The sequence below is a fragment of the Orbicella faveolata genome, unplaced genomic scaffold (assembly GCF_042242905.1).
Source record: "Orbicella faveolata isolate gen_17 unplaced genomic scaffold, um_ofav_v1 contig_48, whole genome shotgun sequence".
NCBI lineage: Eukaryota > Metazoa > Cnidaria > Anthozoa > Scleractinia > Merulinidae > Orbicella > Orbicella faveolata.
The window spans coordinates 11782277-11804665 of NW_028301578.1; the positions used below are offsets into that span (position 1 = coordinate 11782277).

The window sequence follows — 22389 nt, forward strand, 5'->3', positions numbered from 1 at the left end:
CTGTATAAAGAGTTTCACTGGCAATTCAAATGTCAGACTTAAGTTGCAAACAGTTCCACTTAATGTAAATTGAAATGTCGGATGATAACTGTCATCGATCCAGTCACTCTGTTTGAAAAAGCCACACAGCATACTAAAGAACTCTAAGAAAGCGGTAAAAGGCCGTTAATTAAAAAGAAAGTAATGCTTTGTTGGCAGTAATGTAATTGTTAGATGACTGTGTGAATTGACGAGAGCGTTGTTAATGAAGAGTTCGTTTTTTTGCAAGTGAGCTACAGACCTTTGTCTAAGAGTCCTTAACGCCTGAAAATTGCTCCATAAAATTATGGGAAAATGGGGCGGGGTAAAGCAAGGCAGGTAAGAGAGTGGAGGTAAAAATTGGCATTTCTTCGAATTTTTACTGATCGCATACTTTGGAGATCGTTTTTAGCGAGAAAGAAAACGGTTGCACAGAGTTGCTGTTAAAACAGTGACATTTTCATTAACAACGTTTTTATAAATCCAGGCATAAATGTATATTTATAAACAATATATTAGATAACACTTCGTGCCTTTTAGTTTAAATAGGGAATTGTTTACATGAGGACTCGGCGCGTCCGTTGAAGCAGAGAACGCCAAAATTACAAGAACATTCTTAGGTCTAATGACCCGGAGACTCAGTTTTGGATGAGAACTATTTTTTCATTTGTTGTAAATCAAAAAGACACAATGCAAGGCCGATACGCACAGTTTCAAATGGGCAAGGCGTACAAATTTCGTTAACAAGTGGCGCAATTCTTTTGTGGTGAATATTTAAGTTTTCCAAGTTTTTCGATCGTAATTTTCCTCTGAGAGATCACGGTTTGTCGGGAAGACTACACTTCTAGTCAAAGAAGTCAATTTCCACCAATTTTTTTCAAAAAGCTTAATAATGCCAGTTGGCATATGATGCCAGCAATTGTTAAATATTTGGTCGACGTATCTGGAAGTGTCACCTTAAACAATCTCGAAAGTATACTCCTTTTGAAAGCACGAAATTGTATCATTTCATAAAACTTTTGACGTTTTGTTTTCGTTATCTGAAAATTGCACAACACAACATAACCTCTAAAAGTGTTTGAGTCGCCCACTGCCTTCTTCTAGAAATTGCCAACGTTTTTCTGTTCGTTGACTGTTTTCCGGCTCTGGATGATTTGTTTATTTTACTTGCTTGTTTGTTGTTTCTATAGAAGATATAAAACGATCTGCACTATGTAGTGCCAATTGATTTTTCGATTCACCTAACGGCAGGCGAGTGTTCCTCAGTGCAGAGCGAGAACAGTAGAAACTCTTGTATGAAACAGCTTCTAATTTCTCCAAAATGTGGATGCAAATTAAGGTAGTGATCGACTGATGTAAGTCACGAGAAACGATGCACAGAGCATTAATAAAACATTCTCGTAATATATAATGAAATTGGCACCACAGTGACAATAGAAAAAGTTGATATAAAGACCAGTGCCACAAGAATATTGAGTTCAGAAAGTACAGTATGAGTAATGACTCACTAATGAAAGCGACCCGCTCCACTCCATGAAGTAAATATCGCACAAAAATATATTTATTTCAATTACTTTAAGAAGTAAGAACTGTACAAAATTACATTCTGTTTCATTTGAATCCTCCTTCAGTCCTGTCCGGGAGGTTTTTAGCAAACAACCAGTCTTTTTCTATCAAATCGTCGTATAACTAGAACACGCGTTCTCCACCTGCTAGAACGTCTCCATGACGCGTTATGACGCCATTTAATGGACCCTTGTTGCTTAGCAATCTTGTTGCTTAGAACAAGAAATTCGAGCATCCTGAGACCAATCTTTTTGTCAGCGGTGCAGTTCACTCTAACCTGCTTCATCCCTTTGTCGATAAGTGGACGGACATATCTTTCGGAAGAGCTCGTCATGGTCGATAAGTGTCGGCTGAAGCTCTTGGAGCACTCTAACTGAAATTTTCCGAACCCGGCACTTGTTCCTCGAAGGGTTTGGGTCATTTGAGAAATTCTTTAACTGGGAAAGCGTCTGAATATTTCAAAACTTTTGCAGCACTAGGGTGGACATATCTTTCGAAAGAGCTCGTCATGGTCGGTAAGTGTCGGCTGAAGCTCTTGGAGCGCTCTAACTGAAATTTTCCGAAACCGGCACTTGTTCCTCGAAGGGTTTGGGTCGTTTGAGAAATTCTTTAACTGGGAAAGCGGCTGAATATTTCAAAACTTCTGCAGCACTAGGAAGATAGTTTCCATCAGTTGGTTTTAGCCCAAAACAAAACCGTAAAAGTTCTTTAATTTCTTGCACAGCTTTGGGAGGAATGTAATCTTCTGGATTGCAGGAGTTCTGTCTTTGAAGGCTTCCCTCCTAGAGAAGAAATCAAATACGGTACTCATCTTTTGCCTATTTAACGCCATTAACAGAACACGGCTATTAAAAGACAAAAAAAAGTTTCAAAGCAAGCTTCTATCATAAAGCTTCATAAGTAATTTTATAATCGACCAAAGAAGCATGAAATTAAGCTATAGAAACCAGCAAGAATTAAACTTAAAAATTAATTGAAATGTGGCACCAAAGGTTTGTCGCACCGATAATTACATGTTTTAATTCCAGTCCTTGACGACATTTTTCCCAGCTATTGGAAACTCTTTCGCGTTTTTCAACTCTTATTAAAATTAACTCTGTAAACAGATTCCGGGTTCAGTTTGATGTCCTATAATTAATCATTAGACAATACTTACATTTATAAACAGAGGAGGTCTTTCCCCGTTTAACATCTCCAGAAGAAGACAGGCAGTTTTCCAGATATCAACAGAGGGTTTAGCGTCCTATAGGCCAGAAAAAATATATATGGGCTGAAAATCAAGGCAACCTGTGATTCTTTTGGCTGTCAGTGTTGTTGTCGTTGTTGGTGTTCTTACAATTTCAACGTACCCTATAAACTAGTTGTTTTTAGATTTTATTAAAAACTAGATAATGCAATTCAACAGTTTTCACCGGCTTAGCCATCATGGTATCTGAGCCGTTATTTCTACAAATATGGTAAGCGTACGCGAGATTTCTGGGGGCGTTTTTATTTTTATATAGAAGCAACTAGTTGTTATACCGCATGTATGAAGCTACGAATCAGTTGCCAGAAGTTGAAATTGTTGTTGTTGTTGTTGTTGTTGTTGTTGTTGACTGTTGCTGTAGTTGTTACTGCTGCTCTGTTGCGTTAGCCAAACTGCTGTATCAACAATTAGCTTATAAGACTCTAGCATAATGAAGCCTGACGCGTAACTAACTCGCAGTCACTTCGACGTCCAGGCATAAAGGAAACAAAAAGCTTCAAACTAATAGGCCATTTCCGAGTGGTCTTTTGCCTCTGTTTCAAAACGAGTCTTCGTGCGAAACCGTTCTTTCGCCATTTCCACATCCCCCATAACACACCTTGTTTCCCCCCAAACATTTTGCATAAGCACTGTCTTTAGTTTCTCTTGGGACGACTGTCATACCCAGGAGAAATGGGAAACAAAGGTTATGTAAAATTTTGGGGGCAAACAAGGTGCATTATGGGGGATGTCGAAATAGCGAATATGAAGATGTGTTCCGCCTACAGGAACTGCAGGTTCATTTCACGTAAATCAAACACATTTTCATATGAAACGTTTTGCACGAAGACTCTAGTTGAGACACAGGCACAAGGTAACTCGGAAATGGTCTTTTTACTTGGTATAGCTTACCTGGCAGCTCCCCGCTGATCCGAAGTCTGTCAGTTTCGCACGCAGGCGATCCTCCGCCAAAAGTACATTGTCTCCTACATAAAAAAAACAATTCTAATGTCATTTATCAAAAACTGGATCATTGGATAATGCAATTCCAGAGTTTTCATTGTCTTAGCCATCATGGTACACGAGCCATTATACCATGCTTTACAAATATGGTAACCGCACGCGTGATTTTTTCGGGGCGTTTTTATTTGTAATTTAGTTCAGTTTTCTACATTTTGGGGGCGTTAATAAAAAAATACGTCCACTCGCGCTTGTTGGTTGTGAGAAGCTCGCAGTCTTCTTTGACCTATGCTCTCGGAAAACTGTTCACTTCTCTGAACAGATAATGTCCGCGGACAAATATTTGAGAGTATTTTCTCGCAAAATGGAGGCGATTGTTTAATGTATATCCAACGCACCCGTGGAATAATTGTTGAGTATTCTAATCAAAACCATTGCGAGCTAGTGTATATACATCATTTCTAATTTGCAAGCCCTTCTCGAAGCGTTTGCCAACGCGATGTACTAAAGTAAAACAACAAGAAAATTCTGTTTCTGCATTACCTTTGATGTCCCTGTGAACGATCCCCTTACTATGTAAGAATTTGACAGCCTTCAAGACATCTTCCAAGTAACCAAGGCTGTCCGTCTCCGAAAGAACTGGCCAATTTCCTTTACTGCAGCAGTTCTTCTTGTCTTGAATAAGATCTGCTATAGTTCCTCCTGTAAGAAAAACAACATCTTGTTCGCGCAAGATGAGCTAGCTGAAGCCAGCAATAGGAAATTGTGCTAACTCTTGGGGCCCGAAGTCTCAATCGATCATGCATCAATCATTTGCAAAAGGGAATTCAGAATTGTTTGGTTCCCAGTTTAGACATTTCAGCAGCAATGCAATGTTGCCTGAATTTAGGAATCATTTACATCAGAAACAACTTTGAAAGGGAGAAGGTATGGTCAGAAAAAAAAAGTTATTTCACATACTTTTCCAACCAGAAACAATGCCAATTTCGGGGAGAATGTCTCAGCCATTTTGCTGATTGATTGTAGCTCAGCTCTCCCTCTCTCTGAAGATCATAAGAACGCCAGTGTGCCGGAATCAGAAACAGTTACAGAAGATTTTGACTGGCTTTGATTTGTTTCAGTTTAAAGCAATAAAAAGAGAAAATATAAATTCATTCGAATATCGCTCTAGTCTAACAAGTAATTCAGTAAGAAACACCACAAGAGTTAGCCCATATACGTGTTTATTTATTTATTTTTTTAATAAGAACAGAGCCCGAGCTAGAAGAGGAGGATAGAATTAAAAGGAATGGGCCAACCACCTTCGCTCCCCATTCATTCTGGCACATGATAACTTAATCACGATAATGCTTAAAAGAACAATCTACTATACATCCGTTTGTCCTTACCTGCCATAAACTCCATAAAAATGCAAGCATTTCTGCCTTTAATTTTCACACCATAGAACTCAACGATTTCAAGGATATTCTCCTTCTTTGCCAGTTCCAAAGCCAGTAGCTCGTTTTTCCTGTATTGACACTTACGTAAGGTAAATGAGAAATAAATAAATAAAAAAGTTAAAAAAAAACAAGATTGTCCTCATAGCGCCGACATGAGGTCTATAGGATATGTTCAGATAAGATATCAGTGAACGAACTTGTGATATTATAATGACTCCTCATTCACTGGATAAAGGAGGGTGTGAGAGCGAGCGCCCTCGGACCGGTGTGAGAATAAATATAGAGGTAGGCTACTCACTCCCAAACGACCATTAGCGTTGTGCTGTAGCTAATGAGTTAAATATCTGGTGAATTTAATTGAAAATAGTATAAAATAATAGTTCAATCTTACCTTTTTCACACAAAATACTCTTCCTTCAACAGTATCATCTGCTGGAATTTCTACAGCAAGGAAGCATTTACCAAACGCACCACCTCCTATCTCTACAGAAAGATGATATTGAGAATTCTCCTCAAATGAATCTGTCACAGCAAAGAATTTGCCCTGCAGAGAAGCAGAAGATAACTAACACCCAAGTTACCGCATTAAAATACCGGGTTGTTCGAAAGCCGGTTAACACTAACCCAGGATTAAAAGTTAACCAAAGTATTAATTTTTCTGGTATAAAAATGTTTTTTACTGCTCACATTTTTTGTGGTTTGAGCTTAGTCAAGCTCAAAACTGAAGGACAAACATTGTAAAACAGAAAACCTCACCGAAAAGTAACAAATCTGAAATCAAAATTCTTGCTAATCCTGGGTTAGCTTAATCGGGCTTTGAACAACCCGGGCCCCCGAACTCAAAATCAGTGAAGAGCGACCCTGTGATTGATATACTAACACTGACATAATTTACATATATCAGTTTTTGTGCGAATGCAAATTGACTTGAAACACGATCGCGCAAAAAAAAAAAAACATATTTGGCGCTGTATTGGAGGGCAATGAATACAAGTAAACAAAATTAGTTTACGGTCTTGGTGAGACCCGTTTTAACCACAGTGATGGAGGTTAAGTTAGTCGCCATTTCTTTTAGTAACGATTTTTCATCTACATAACTTTTAATAGAAGTAACACATAGATTTTCAATCCATTCAGCCGTTTGCCAAATTTGAGAAATCCAGGATTGGGTTCCTAAACTCTTCCGTTAGCGCACATTATAGCATTTGGTTACATATCAATGTTTGGAATAAACTAATACCTTAGACGGCCAAATGAATCTTTCTTTATCTTCCGGCAAAGTCCATGAAGGAAGGTCTGAATTCGCCGAACTCCAAACATAGCTGTCAAGACTTGCACGCGAAGAGATCGAATCGACCACATCAGTCGAAACAGCCGAGCATAGACCGGAATCGTTCGCTACAGCGGCCACAGGAGAGCCTGTTGGCGGACTTGGTAGTTTAAAGCCCTCTGTCGAATCGAAGTCGCCTTCGGTTGATTCGCGTACAGCTTCTGTCTCGGAAACTGAGTTCAACTCTTGCCTATTCGAATCTGACACATTTTCCACCAAGTTGCAACTTCCGTCTTCATTTGTTGAGCCATTCGGCTTCAAACCAGCGAGTTGAATTCGTAACATGTCCATTTTGTAACTTTCTGCCATGTGTTAAGGTACAAACTAAACGTAGCTACTGAAACCGGCTTGTTGAATATGAGAAACTGTTCGAGGCTATGTCGAAGCCGGCGGTGTGGACATCACTCAATCTTATCGACTTTCGCTCCGGCTACGTCCTATGTGACTTTCGGTCATCTTTCCATGCCGGGATGTCATCTTAGCCGAGGGCTTTGGTGTTTTTAACAAGCCGGAAGAGTAAGGGTTATGCCTAGCAATCTATTAACTTCTATTTCTAAAGCATGCAGGCGATGGAGAGAATCATGACAAATAATAATAATCATAAAGACTCGAATGGAATTGTGGGGCGCTCTTACTCGTGCAGCAAATTAAGAAATTGACGTCAGTTTTTCATGCGTCTGTCCTGTTATTGACGATGAATTTGGTCGTAACATTGTCAAAGTAGCTGTGGATCCACGAGGCGATAGCCGACTGGATCCGCAGACTACTTTGACAATGTTATGACCAAATTCATCGTCAATAACAGGACAGATGTATGAAAAACTGACGTCAATTTGTTTTTTACGATAACAGATTGTCAAATTGTGCGGTCTCGCTCGTTGACGCATCGCATAAATTGTAAATTCATGTGTCTGTCGGCATATTGACGATGAAAATTAGCCAATGAGCGCGCGAAAATTTCTGCAGTCATCGTAAAACTCCAGTTTGAGAATGTGTGATGTGGTATGGACATGGGGTGATAGACTGCAAGGGTGAAATGTTACGCAAAAAGGACAGTAATATATTGTCCATAAATTATGTTTTGTTTTGCCGGATCACAAAAAGCCTTTTAAAACATTTTTACACGTAGGGAACACTTCACACAAAGCATGCACTCTGTGCGAGAGCATAAAACATGAAACTCTTGGTCAAAAATTTAAAACGAACTAATTTAAGTGCACCTCGTTCAGTGGCTAGACATGAAATTACACTTTAATATGGCAAATTCTGATCTTCTTTTTATCCTCTACCGGTATTTTTAATGTATGTACTAGCCTTGTACTAGCGTGGTGGCCTTATGGATAGTGCGCTCGTCTCCGGATCGAGCGGTCTAAGTTGGAGTCCTTAGAGACCATTCATTACTTATGCCTGGGAGGGGAGGGGCTGGCAAGATTTATTACAGACAACAACAAAACGTTTTGACCCCCCTTTCCCACTCCAAACAAAACAGAAATATTATGACCCCTGTAGCACACCATGCTAAACTTGAAATACATACACCCCCGTCCCACTCTCCCCCTTCCCCACTCACACTTCGACACCAATTAAGGCAATCATATTAAGTACCACAGTTTTACTTTTAACACATGAAATGTGTTCAGCAAGTTTTTTCAAACATAAATTTCTTTCTGTTCATTGTTCCTCTCCTTCATTGCATTCTTCCTGATCATCCACCACCTCTTTTCTTTCTTCTTCTTCTTCAGAATTATCCCCTTCTTCTTCACTATGTCCTTCCTCTTCATAGCAGTTTGCTTTTAGTTCCCATCCGGTGAGCTTTGCTGGTACACACTTCCTTGCTTCTGGATGCCATTTTCCCTTGTTAATGAGGCTTGCTAATCCAGCTTTGTGCCTGTCTCCTCTCAGTTTTTCTAGTTCATTTAACTGAAGTTGTTTTGTAATACAACTGTATAATTTTTACAATCAGTCATATCTTTGAAGCTCTCTTGCATATCATGCGCGCGAATGTTGGGAAAACAGGAGATGGTCTCCTTGCAATCAAATGGATCACCCTTGGGCTTGTCAAGCTATGTACGGCCAACGATTGGCTCAGTGTACAAGTCAAAGCGTACAACGTCGTCCCAAATTCTTTCAGTATTGACCGAACGCCAACACGCTGAACAAAACAACAAAAAAAACCGAAACAGAAAATTCCTCGAATCAAAAATGATTTCTGAACATGCGTAGAGAGAGAGTAACTGGCTATGGCTAACGCTGGCTCACCTCCCGATTTCTTCTAGGTCTCGATTCGTGTTGCAAGCCAAAAGAATAGAGGCCTCTGGGAACAAGATGTGTCATGAAAAGCGTTCAACCGCCTACGTCTCCGATCCTCACTGCACACACGATACTGATCCAACTCGTGGCGGCGGGGGAAGGATACGGTTATATAATGTCCAATATTAAAGGAATTTTGAGCTGCGTTGTTAGGGTTGTGACCAAACCGGCAAAAATCGGAGACAACTTCTCTTCGTAAATGAGCACTTTTATTTTATTACATGCGCTGTACAGTGAGGTCGATGGATTGAAAAAGGTCCACCCCAAATTAGCGTGCTCTATTTATATTGCACTTTGTTTTCTTTTAAAATACTTCTCGAAACATTCTACGGTTCTGGTATTTTTTCTATTTTCCGAGATGAAACGCCTGCAATTACTTTTTCAGGTCAGTGTCTTCCACCGGTCATTTTTCGCGCCATTTTCGTCAGCTGCATTCTTCAGATTCGAATTCCGATGGACTGGCTCACTTACCATTTGGCTCATTTATCAGAGTTTGCCCTGTCCTTCACTTTAAGACCATAAGCACAGATTCCCGACAAATACTACATGTACGCTATCCTGCAAATAACATTTTCTTCATGAATTCCCGATTATTTGCTATCATTGCTTGCAACATACGACTGCGCAGTGTTTGCGCAGCCAGCAGTCACGTGGTACTAAGCGGAACAATAGTCTCCGATATAGTGAAACTTTGGCTAGGAGTCTGTGAGCGTACAGCGGCTGGTGCTGTTTGCGCAAACGGAGTTGATGACGCAAAACCTCCTCCGCTCTCCCGTATCGGTTGTCTGACACCAACCCCAGGTTTGCCGTGATGCGCTTCGTCGGGTTCATTCCAAGCAAGTAACGGAGCTGTTCGGCGCTGCGACGGCGGAGCCGAAGACGCCCGAAGTTGTCTTCGTCGAAGTTCGAGATTTGACCTCACGTGGATCGGCTCTGTTTCGTTAAAACCAAAAACGCACGAGGATGGTCGTGAAGATGGGTAATGCGCACGGTAAGTTGATACAGGGTCCGATGATTCGTTGCCTCTCCATGTTATCAGGTCACGAGTACTCTTTGTATGTTGTGTTTGACCGGGTTGCACATATTTGCGTTTGCCCATTCCCTAAAATGTAACAAACAGGAGAGTCTTTATCTTAACATTTCTTTTAAGCCTGCGTAGTGGCACGGCTTTCCTTGTTGTCCAGTTCTGGCACTCTCTCTGTGACGTAACGTTGCGTGACAGAAAGATGGCCAGAACTGGACTGGTTAGTTTGTAACTCCTCAAAGAGCTTCGGATTCTATTAACCTATCAAAAACGTGCGCGAGCTCACGCAAACAGGCAAACACAATGAAGGCTGTCATGTGACAGACACTCATCATGTTCTAGATAGAGATCCACGAATCTGATTCGCTAAGTGATAGACCATGGCAGTCATGGTCATGCAACTTACAGGTATTCTTGATTATTGGCTTAAAGAACATCTTAAATTAAAAGATTTATTTTTAAGTTTCTGACTCTTATACTTCTGCTATGTAGAACTTACAAACTCCCCCGCACCTATGAGCAATAGCCAAATCAACTGCACCTTATTGACTGTTTGGTAGCCTTTCCCAGGCCCTCAGTCAGAGCCTGGAACAGGCTTGCCTAACTGTTTGATCAAAGACAAAAAGCTTGTCATGTAGACTTATTGTTCAGTAGAAACACCTTTCATCCAATCAGTACAAAGGTTACCCGTAGACTATTTTCTTACCATAGATTGTATCTGAGTTACTGATAGCGTGTGGTTAACCAATATTCATTATAAATCTTAATTTTCCCCGCTCTCAAAATTACTTGAATGGGTGTAAACTCCTTTAAGGAAGCAATTTTGACAAGGCTGTGACCTGGAAAATAAGCGGGATGCCATTGGTCCCTTTGGCCTTTAGAGACTTATTCCTAATACGGTAAATCCTCGAAATAGCACCCGGGGCGAGGAGAAGACAGGGGGTGCTTGTTGGAGGGGGGCACTTATTTAATTTTTCCCAAATTGTGGCCTGACAAGATCATTTTTTATACATCATCTGCACATAAACAACAACATAAGCTGTTTATCAACCTAAAAAGCTGATCCTAAACTTTAAATCGTGGCACCCTGAGTACTTGTAATTTTTTTCCAAACTTAACGTGTTCACGAACTGAAACAATGCACAAATCTAATACTATATGATGAAATCTATACATCCTTTGTTGTCTCATTACTCGTCCACAAAACGGGGGGAGGGGGGAGAGCGCTTATTTTAAATTTTGGCCAATATTTGGGGTGATTATTCGAAGGGGGCGCTTATTTTAAATTTTGGCTGATAGGAGGGGCACTTATTCTAAGGGGGTACTTATTTGATGGGGGGGGGGGGCTTATTCAAGCATTTACGGTACGTGTAGTTGTCACTATTTTTGAACCTTAAACAGCTGCTTACCATTCCAAAATATGTTTCAAGGTCACCCATATCACTGTGAGAATGTCTGTTATCATGTCTTGAAAAGAGATGTCTGTTGGATCGCTCCTGTTATAATTTGAAGAAACAGATGAGTCACCAGCTATTAGGAATAAAATACACTGTCCCAACATTTCAAAATATAAGGCTGGCAAATTGTGAGTCCAAGACTTTGCAAGAGGGTAAGACTAACAAATTCATTTTGAATTGAGACTTTGACACTCTGTTATGATACAACAGAGAATGAGAGAGTAGAAATTTTGGGGCATTTCTTAATGCTACATGGAGGCAAGTTGGGGCAATGGTAACCACACATGATGGACTCCAGATTTCATGTGGTCTGGGTTCAAGCCCTGCAAGGCTGTGGTCTAAGAAAGATTACAAGGAGTCCAAAGGTTCCTAACCATGAAATCCTGGGTGCTCACGAAAGTTCCTCTAGTCACCCAAAGGCAAAAGTTAGTCGCCTTGGGCACCCGGTCGCTTTTAGAGCACAGCTCTGCCCTGGCTGGGGTCATTGTGTCTGTGTGTGATTTTACTCTCACAGTGCCTCTTGCCACCCAGGTGTATAAATGGGTACTGGTAAATTTAAAGCTGAGGGGTAGCCCTGTGATGGACTAGTTAGCTAGCATCCCATGCAGGGGAGAGTAGAGATACTCATACTCTATATCCAGGAAACCAGGAAAAGCTCTGACTGTATGGACCACTTGACCTGATGCAGATTTTGTTTACCTTTACTTTTACCTTGCTTTGCAAACATAATTGGGATCGTGTATCTTATGGGAGGCCTTGATCAATATATCGACCAATATATCAGTTGATACATCAGTCAATACTTGACCATGTATCAGTCAGTACTCGATCTAGTATCGGTCAATATATCAGTCGATACTTCACCAAGTATATCAGTACAGATATCAGTTGATATACTGGTCGATACTCAACTCAGTTTTTTTGATGGATTTTAATTTTTTTTTTTATTTCTAAATATTTAGGTGTTCTATCTTGTATGGGGCTCCATGACTCTTTTATAGACCTGCCAATGGCTTATGTTATAATAGGTTCTTTTTGGCAACTTTTTTCATATATATATAAACTTGTATTTTTACCCATAATTTTTGCCATTGAATTGTAATTATAATAATACTCTTTAACTTCAGTTTACATAATTTGCCAATGAATTTTGGCTGTTGTAATTAAATAATACATGATAATACATATCAAGGTCTAACATTTGATTATAGAAATGTAATAATTCAAATATGACTGCTATATGATATAGTGAACACCTGCCCAGCATGTATGCTACTAAATATATTAATGAACTCTTCATTCTGAAGGTATATCATTTCAGTATACAGTTCAATGAAACAGAGATAGTAACCTTAAACCTCCGCTTGGTAACAAACTGATTAACCGGTTCTTGACATTTTTTTCTTCTTTTAACGGATTTGAGCCAACAGATTTGCTTTTGCTTTGTTTAGTACTGTACATAGATTTGATGTCAACTGCAAGAAAGTTCTGTTCATTGTAATAATTTGTAGATGGCCATGGATGGTAATATATTAGAGAGAATCTTAAGTTTCTGCTAATCTGTGCATGATATTAGTCTATTAGATCACGACTGATATTAAAACACAGCTGAGCTTATTGTTAAATGTTGTACAATCAAGCTCGTTTGTTTACCTGTGATAAATGACAACTGTTGGTAGTAGCTGATTCCTAAACTGTAGATCAACTTACCGTTGCATAATTGAGAAATTTTTGTGGCGGACATGGTTTCGCCCTGTGACGGTAAGGAATTGTAAACTCTGAACGAGATTTACTTCGAAAATGTCCATGGAAACCTGAAGGAAACTAAAATATTCAACATGTTTTAGATCGTTTATCAATTTATGGTCGCCGTTTACAAATGGTCGACAAGGACAACATATTGTGAAAGCGTCTCGAATCTTACCCATGTCCCGCGAATGTCCTTGGATTCGTATACGTGTGTCATCTCAAAATCATTGGGCAACTTGACAACTATAAATTACCTTTTTAAACTCTTATAATACAGAGTTATTCGCCATTAAACTTGCCGATTTAACCTCCAGTCATCTGTAGCGAGGTGTTATATGTTGTGTTCGTTACCACGGAGCCCGTAATTGAGGCTATAATTGACAGTCCCTCGAGAAATAAACCAATTGAAGCTCGTTTCGCTTCATCGCGCAAATGTAATCAACATGAAAAACGTCGCGCGATCGATTTTGTCACTTCTACAAACACTTTCAAGAACCGATTTTCAAGATTTTTTATTTGTGTGATTGAAGGGATATTAAAAATAAAGAATAAAAATCAGCTGCATCTCTCTTCTATTTTAATAAAGTGCGTTCTTGACTTCAAGCCAAATCTTCTATCGGGATAGGGCGGCCAGACGGCGCGCGTGGAACCGAAGATTCACGCGTGAAGCGAGTGCAAGCGAGAAACCTAATTCATAAACAAGAAACCGAGGAGAATATCAACACTAGTCGCTGTTATGAAATATCTTTTAGTATTTCATTTCGATTCTTCTTAATCTCTTCTTCGGCCGTTTTTCAATTTGTCTCCCATGTTTCTCGAGAGTTTAAAACCCCTCCCTTCCCACCCTTTCACACTATTGCGCGCGAGGAAGAAAAAGGCGGGAAACGTGACGCGGCTACACATTTCTCCAGATTTAACTTTGGGTTTTTAACGTCTTTTACTTTAGGCTTTTATTTAGGTATTTTATTCCCTAAAGGAGAATTAAAAGCAATTTTACCCTGACTCAAGCTGCGAAAGAGGAGAAAACTGACGACTGAAGTTTTTCACCGTACAAAAGAAGAGGAATTCAGTGATTTTATGCCAAGCCACTCGCTTTCGAAACCACACTTTCCTGACACTTTGGAGTGGGTTCTTACAGTCGCATTAGTGAAAGACTCCACAGCTTTTTCTTCAAATGCAAAACGTTTTTCCTGCCCGTGAGTTATACAATTCAAATCCCTGGTGAGTGCTGCAACTTTATTTCAACGTGTTTTGTGAACTTCATAGCTTTTCAATCTCTATAGTTCGCTTTTAAGCAGTAGTTGTGCTTTTTTTGTTTCTTATCACGAAGGCCAGTGAAGAACACCGAGCTGAAAGCTGGGTTTCTTAAAAACATTCATGAACTTAAATTTGTTACTTTTTTTCTCAGCGCATTCCTTACTTTCATTCGGATAAACTAAACCGCTGAAAGATGTTGATTGTACTGAAGGATGGATTTCCTATAAATAAAATTGTTTCTCAAGTTTATTATGAAATGAACTTTCATGTTTTCAACAGCTTTCGATTGTCTATTTTATGCTTTCATTTTCCATTTTCAACCCCTTGAAATCGTATGCAACGCACAATCGTCTCCATTGAAAGAGAATTTTAATTGGTCTTGATGTTTTTTGCTCTTTTTTTCAGCCGAGAAATGTGGGACAGTGACCAGTTTAGTCAAGCGCCCATGTCTTGTTCACAAGGATCGCAAAACAGTTCGTCTGACTTGTTTTCGCAGTCTAAGACGAACCAGTTAAAAGGTTTGAACTCTTTTGATGTTTGGTCTCAACCGACGAATTCACAACAGATTTCTGAGGTATGCAATGCTGGAAGGCTGCTGTAATTAATACTTGATGTCCGAAGTAGGAATTCGAAGATAGAAGGACAAATTTTTATTGCCTAAGATTTTGCTTGCACATGAAGCTAATGTAATAATAAAATTATTTTTAATGAAGAAAACTCCGAGATGGGCTGATATGTGAAAGCAAATGAGTGTATTCTTATGGCAGACATCAATGCTATAAAAGTGTTAAGTTGATTTTAGGGCTGTGGTCTGATTTGATGTAACGTGACGTGATTTCAGGGACAGATCTTCTTTTTGAGGGGGGCGGGGGGGGATTAGACACTTTCCGAAAAAGAAATTCCTGCACTGCAAAACCTGCTGAAAAAAATGGTGCAAGGGGAGCCATGGGAAAAAAATTAAGAAAGTGTTTCTAACTATCCAGGTCCTGTTTTCACTTTACAAGCTTGTACAAGCTATTGCCCAAAAAACTCACAAAAAAAATTCATGCCCCAGAAAAGTGCCTAACCCCCCACCCTCAAAAAATAATGTTCCTTCCCTTATTTCATGTGTTGTGATGTGAAGTTATGTGAAGTGATGTGATGTGATGTAGAACGTGATGTAATTCAAATTAACTTCGAATTTGAAATTAAGTTTTGATTGTGCAGGACGAACCAGTGAAGTATTACATGAAGTACATGACCAAGCCGCCTTTGTTTTCATCCGAGCCTGAACGTCAATCCCGTCAGCAGAAACCTCAGACAGCCGCTAGTTACAGAGAACTGATTGAAATTCAAAAGAAAAAGACCACAGAAAGAGATGACAGGCAAGTTTTTATTCTTTTTAACCCTCAAAGAAAAAATATATCATAGTAAATGGTTTGAACCCTGTCACCAACAACAGTTCTTTTCAGAATTACCCTCACGCGGACGATGACACTATACGAACTGCTAAAAAATATTATAATATGCAATCAAAACCCTTAAAATAATGCAGTTGAATAATTTTAAAATAAACATTAAGTGAGCTTGCGCAACCTTAAAGAAGTGAAGAGGTTTTACACCCGGGTTATCTACGATCTTTGAGATCTCTTAAATTTACTCGGCTGTTTCGGTGCATAAACGGGTTGTAAGTTCTAAAACTTACAACAAAAACAAGTTATGAGTTCAAAAACCTAACATCCTAAAAAGCACCTAACTAACCATATATAATGTGCGTTTTAATTCTATATATATTGTTTACTACTAGCTAAGCACTGAAAAAAAATTGTCATTCAGATTTCATAAATGTACATATGAAAACTAACGTGGCTGCAGAGGTAGTTTTGTTCAACAATAAGTTTCAAAAATCGGGAAACACTGCAATGTTAATAACTGAGTCAGATAACGATATGAAGGTGCTTATTTTTGTCTTATTTCTTTGCAGGGATGTTCTTGATAGCTTTATATCTCTACTTAAAGACTACACAAAAGAGGTAAGTATCAGACCATCATCTCGGACCGACAACAGGTTTTCTTTCTGATGTGGTCCAAAACTGATAACAATCGAGGGGAAACAACGTCTCCCTTCCCCTTTCCCTGGCTCTGTTTCACCCACCCCCCCCCCCCCCAACCCCCACCCCCTTTCTCCTCTTCATTTGGGAGCCTTTTTGGCAATGTAACCCGAAGTAGGATGTAAATCAACCGTGATGATTTCCAAGGGTTTAAAAGAAGAACCGTGGTGTTTTTTTGTTGGTCAGGTAAAAACAGCAATGGATTCTTTCAAGGACAGTATTGATACCACACTGACCTCAAAGGCGGAACAAGTTGCTTCAGCCGCAAGCGAGTCAGCTGAACTGATAAAGAAATGTAAGTCATATGTTACACTCCCATTTTATTTCTCCAGAAAATGGTAAGCGCTGTTAGTAATTTGGAGTATTTTCATTTTCCACAGTGAAAGACGACTTACTGGAAGGTTTTGGTAGCCTGAGGAAGGATTTAAAGGAAAACGGAGAGCTAAAGGAGGTTATAGCAAAGGTAAGGTAGCCTAAAATAACTCTTGGGAAAAGAAAGCCCTAACGGCTAACTTATATTTATTTAAAACTGTACAGTTCTACTTTCGATTGGAACATAGGATGTTTGAACTACCTTTGCTCCAATATCCGCAATATAGACTCCATGTAGGTCATATCATATATCCGATGGAAAAAATCGTGCCCTTTAGGTTTTCGACAGGTTTATGGTAAAATCATTTTTGGTAACATGTGTGAGAACATCTATGAATTGGACCGTCTATCCACCCAACTCTTGAACTGTAACACTACGTTACAGCAGAGGAATCAGCTTCTACTTCAACCTTCAACATTGTGCGCAACAGCTTAAATATGCTCGCAACTTCGGCGTGGCCAATATAGCAGCGCATTTCCACTAGGGCTTGCCACAAGTTGCTCGGCAACTTTCTGGCAACTTTTCGTATTTCGAGAAACTTTTTTTGTTTCGAGCAACTTTTTACATTCTGAGCAATTTCTAGTTTTCTAGATATCGGAGCAGCTTTTAGTGCTTTAATTGGCCATGCTTCCATATTTTACAATGTTTCAGCAGACAATTTGTGAATTTCTTTAATTTTTAAAATTTTTTTAAAATAATATTTTACATTTTTTGAAATTTTTTTGACAACATTTTGATATTGATGCGTAGTATTTACTCATACGTATTGTGAACAAATTTATTTAGCGACGCTGATTACAACGCAAAATTGTACAATTAGAAATATTACTTTTGTTGTACAGATTGCACATTTTTGCAGCAGACCAAATAAAAGAAGAGAGAAACAAAAAAAAAGTTTTTGCTTTTTTTAGCAACTTTTGAGCAACTTTCGTTACAGAGAGAAACTTTTGACTTTTTTTGGAGCAACTTTTGGGCAACTTTTTGAGAAATTTTGGGCAACTTTTTGGGAAATATCGAGCAACCTGTGGCAAGCCCTAATTTCCACGCCACTGGCTAGACCAATTACGACCAACAATTATTTCCTTTTCCGACTTTCGCTCCAGGATCAAAAGTACTAAATAGCTGTGGTTTATTCTTTTTAACTTCACTTAATCCAAGTACCATGTTTACCTGTATACCACACGAGCGAAAACTTGCATGAGGATGTCGCTTCAGCAATTTTCTACTAAACGTTGCAGCTTGTAGTCAGATGAGTGATCTATTGCGTTCATCGCTGAGAACAATGTGTCAGCTACCTCAGATTCAGTTACGATAGGCGAGTAACTGTTATTTTAACCAAGAGATTTCAATAAATGGTTAAGCTCAATCATTATCTGTAGCCTATTTATTTAACGCCTGGTACTTTTATATGATTCGCCTACTATCTTATTCTCGTACTATTACCCTTGTGAACTTTAGAAAAATGAAAGGATCGTGGAACAAGAGTCCCAAATCAAGATGCTTCAAGCTCAGTTGGATGACTATCGTGCTCGGGAAGAGAAATCCATGACTGAGAAACAAGAAAAGTACCTGGAGAGAGAAGACAAGTTGCTGAAAAAACTAGATGAGATCAGTAAGTGGCAGCAGCCTGGGCCACAGATTCCTCCGCCATTAAATCAAGCATCCATGCGTGGGCATCAAGCCTCTGAATGTCTGCTGCATCCTGGAGAGCGATATGTTCCAAAAAACCAATCAGTTACCCCTTATCAGCCTCAGTTTGTTTGGGACAGTACCGAGGCACCCACCACTGTGCGACTGCATCATATGCACCCCGTGCCGCACCCATCCCTTCACAACCCTGCGACAGAAGAGTTTCATTTGAACGAGCATGCTCCAAGCTACAGACAAGCTGCGTCACCACTAGGTCATCAATACCACCCACAGCCAAGCACACGCTTATTTGAGTCAGCTCCCTCCCTCAGTCTTAGGGGTCAGGAAGATGCTGTAGTGCCAGCTTCTGCCGTAAATATCCCCATGCAGCAACATCAACAAGCTGCTACTCAGCCCACTGCGGCTATTGCTCCTATGCGCCCTGCCCCAAACCAGCAGGGTCAACAACCTCCCTGCCAACAGGAACGAAACGTAGCAGAACCTGTGATATCCAAAGGTATTGAAAACTAGTTTAAGTTAATACGTTGAAAAGCACTCTTTATTTCAGTCCGTGGCATTTATACAACAGGGCTATCTATCTAAGCTAAAAATGGTGGTGTAAATTAACTAGTTTCTTATGTTATTTTAATGGCTGATAATATAAGTTACTTAATGTTGTGATAAAAAATAGCTAAGTAAGTTTATACCGATAGCAAGGGAGATCTTCTTCGGGTAGGCTTGACCATAAACATTCAGGTTAACAGCTGTATGCACCAAGCGATTTCGCTGCTGATGCCCTGACTCCTCCCCAATCGTCTCTTGTGAGAAAATGTGATCAACATACGGGGATGATAGGAAGGGGCGGAGAAGGGATAGAGTTTTCTTTCATTTTCATTCTTTCTCGTCATCCCTCAAATCTTAGAGACCACTGGACTCGAGCCGTCCTATCTTGCTGTCGTATACGCCTCTATCTTGCTTTCTATTAGACTCTACGTTAATAGGAAAACATTGAGAAAAAGCTCTTACTGTCTATCTGGTTTTTTTTAAATAGAAAACTAAGCTATCTAGCAGAACAAATATAAATATTGTTTTTAGAGGAACAGTTGGCCTTACCCGCGATAGAGGTTGTTTTTGTGCCGGACAAACAGCCGCAGGAGACAAGAAGACCCTTGACTTCTCCGGGGACTCGTTCAGGCATTCTGTCGAAAACGTCCTGGTCTAAACATTCCCCCATAGTTGCTGTTCAACCACAGATTCGCGTAAAGAGAGAAGGTGATGGAGAAAAGACGAAAGGTATGTGAAAATGATAACAAATGGAATTGGCATGTTGATGGTACATTGTTAGCCACTGAATAACTTTTATGCTCGGCTAGTATATTCCCTACAATGGATCATTGGATAATCCTTGGATAATCATTGGATAATGCAATTCAAGACTTTTCATTGGCTTAGCCATAGTGGTATATCAGCTATTATACCATGCTTTACAAATATGATAAGTTTACGCGTACTTTTAGGGGCGTATTTACTTTATCTTTGTTCTCTATTTTGGGGGGGGGGGGGGGCGTTTTGATAAAACAATTTTTACGCTCTTACGCGCTTATTTGAATGTGAGATGATTATAGCCAACTCATATTCAACGCACGCTCGTGGAATAATTGTTAATTGTACCATGCTCTACACATATGGTACGCGTATGCGTTTATTTTTGGGGGCGCTTTTATTTTCATTTGATTTGATTTTTGTATATTTTGGGCCGTTTTTAATAAAACAATTATTCCACTCGCGCTTGTTGGATATAAGGTGATTATAGCCAACTCGGAGCTACGCGCCTCGTTGGCTATCAATCATGTCTTATCGAACGCGCCATTGTTAAATACGGTTGGTTTTATTTGTAACATTCTAGTTTTGCTCCATGATTTTATTTGCAGTTCTTGGTCCTCCGTGTGCCAAGAAGGTTCGTAAAGAAGATCCTTTCGACATATTCGTCTTTGACTTGACAAGCTCCTCAGACGAAGAGAGTTGTCACTTCCAAAACAACAACCTTACTTCACCAAAGATAGCCTCTAAACATCCCGTAAAAAGTTATGGAACGAGGTCAAAGAAATTCCATCAGATTAGCAGAAAAACTTTTAAAGAATCAGGTAAAATAACAACTCAACAGAGAAAATCTAAGAAGAGTGTTACTGTGACGGCGGATACTTCCAATTTGCCCAGTAAAGCAATCTCCACTTCAAAGTTTAAAGAAACAAGTGGTACAGATGAAAAGACCTGCGGCTACAACAAGGCTGCTGCGAGCACTAACACGCCTAATCGCCCAATCAAATCTAGCTTAGAAGAGGGGATTCCAAGATCCAAGGTGGCACAAAATGTTTTCCAGGTAAAGTGTTACAGAATAGGAACCCAACTTAAGATCACTTTGTTACTATGTATAAACTTTCTTGCGGCCCTAACCTGATTTACTTGGCTCAATTGCTGGTTCACTTGTTGGTTCACTTGCTGGTTCACCAAGCCCGTTCACTTGCAGGTTCACTCGCTAGTTCACCTGGTTCATTTAGTGGTTCACTAGCAGGTTCACTCGCTGGTTCACCTGGTTCAATTACTGGTTCACTCGCTGGTTGACTTGCTTCGTTCACCCGGTTCACGTGTACCAAAAAGTGAACCAACAGGTGAACCAAGAGCCTCCTACGCATATGCTCGCGCTAATCCCGTTTTTTAGGCAGCTCCCTAACTACTAATCGATCTCCTGTTCTAGGCTAGTTTTTCCCGAGTAAAGCTCACTCAGCCACTTCAGTCTTCAAGTTATTCATTAAAAGAATCCCTTGATACGACTGTGCATATACGGATTAAATGAGTTTCAGTATATGTTACTTAGTGACAGTAATACGGTTATACCTACCCAGTTACACGGTACAAGTGAGAAGTGTTTGACTGAGAACGATGCACACATTTACCCCATCAAATTACTTTCACTAGCTCGTAACATTCCTAGTAAAAATGTTCATATAATTATTACACGACAGTTAAAAGTTCTGTAATTTATATACTATTTTACGTGATATATTGTACGTTTAGTTTCAGAAATCCAAGACCCCTTTTAAACGAAATCGTGCCGCGGCAAAAAGAGCCCTGTCTTTCGACGCGTCGGTCTTTGATGGTAGGTATAATAAACTGATGTCTTACGATTTCAAATAGCTATTACAGTGGAATTCGGCTCTTTGTACCCCTATTTTTCAATCTCCCGATTATTTCGAAGCAGTCTTTCGCTCCTTTGGGAAAAGAGTTTTGAGAAATTTAGCCTCGATTTTGCGAGCCTCCCGACAATTTTTCAAACCAATTCTACTGTATTAGAAGCCGGAAAACGGATGAGTTGAGGAAGAATAGAAAAGTCTTTTCTCGAACTGTACTGTTCTCACAATACATCAGAACATAGGAACTGGCAGCCCGAAATTAAAGATGGCTAGTTTCTCTCGTTTCAAAAATCCTACCCGAGTACTGTACTGGACATCTTAATTTCGTAAAATAATCAAGTTTTCCTTCATTTCACTTTCAGGATTGCATAATGATGAAAATTTACAACTAATCACAGAAAGCATTCGTAAGCACGCTCAAAGAAAGAGATCTGCCAAAGTGCTTTGACCATATCGATAATAACTGAACCTAAAAAAAAAATATTGAATGGCGAAACATTTTTTAAAAAATCATTAAACTTGTCCCTGAGTGTAAGCAGGTCCGCTAACCAGCTATTTATCCTTTTCTGAAGGAAGACTGAGATTGAAAAAAGTGTGTTTTGTTTGTTATTAGCCGTCTACCGCTTGCTTTCGAATTTTAAAGTTTTAAATAAAGAAAAGTTCGACTAGAAAGGATTTGTTTTGAAGTTACCCCCCACCCCCACCTAACAAGTTATTACTTTAAAAATTAACAATTCAGAGATTGGGAAGTAATTGTCCGAATGCACCAAT

At 39.6% G+C, this 22389-nt stretch overlaps 3 protein-coding genes across 3 annotated transcripts; 1 reads left to right on the forward strand and 2 right to left on the reverse strand.

Moving 5' to 3' along the window:
• Positions 1-1557: 1557 nt before the first annotated feature.
• Positions 1558-7252, reverse strand: LOC110042904 (serine/threonine-protein kinase DDB_G0283821-like). Its single transcript, XM_020748288.2, has 7 exons — positions 6449-7252; positions 5600-5752; positions 5158-5287; positions 4313-4471; positions 3722-3795; positions 2741-2827; positions 1558-2366 (listed from the first exon to the last, which is right to left on the reverse strand). Exons 1-7 carry the CDS (start codon positions 6845-6847, stop codon positions 2130-2132), a joined length of 1239 nt encoding a protein of 412 aa, XP_020603947.1. The 5' UTR covers positions 6848-7252; the 3' UTR covers positions 1558-2129.
• A 1783-nt stretch (positions 7253-9035) lies between these two features.
• On the reverse strand, positions 9036-13427 carry LOC110042903 (ciliary microtubule inner protein 7-like). The gene is made up of 4 exons (XM_020748287.2): positions 13254-13427; positions 13040-13153; positions 11282-11368; positions 9036-9950 (listed from the first exon to the last, which is right to left on the reverse strand). Exons 1-4 carry the CDS (start codon positions 13293-13295, stop codon positions 9495-9497), a joined length of 699 nt encoding a protein of 232 aa, XP_020603946.1. The 5' UTR covers positions 13296-13427; the 3' UTR covers positions 9036-9494.
• Positions 13428-14729: 1302 nt separating this feature from the next.
• LOC149096556 (uncharacterized) lies at positions 14730-22384 on the forward strand. The gene is made up of 10 exons (XM_089281580.1): positions 14730-14909; positions 15542-15699; positions 16299-16347; positions 16612-16720; positions 16806-16888; positions 18257-18944; positions 19523-19720; positions 20359-20807; positions 21503-21584; positions 21981-22384. The coding sequence occupies exons 1-10, from the start codon at positions 14748-14750 to the stop codon at positions 22064-22066; spliced, it is 2064 nt and encodes a 687-aa protein (XP_089137706.1). The 5' UTR covers positions 14730-14747; the 3' UTR covers positions 22067-22384.
• Positions 22385-22389: the final 5 nt, after the last annotated feature.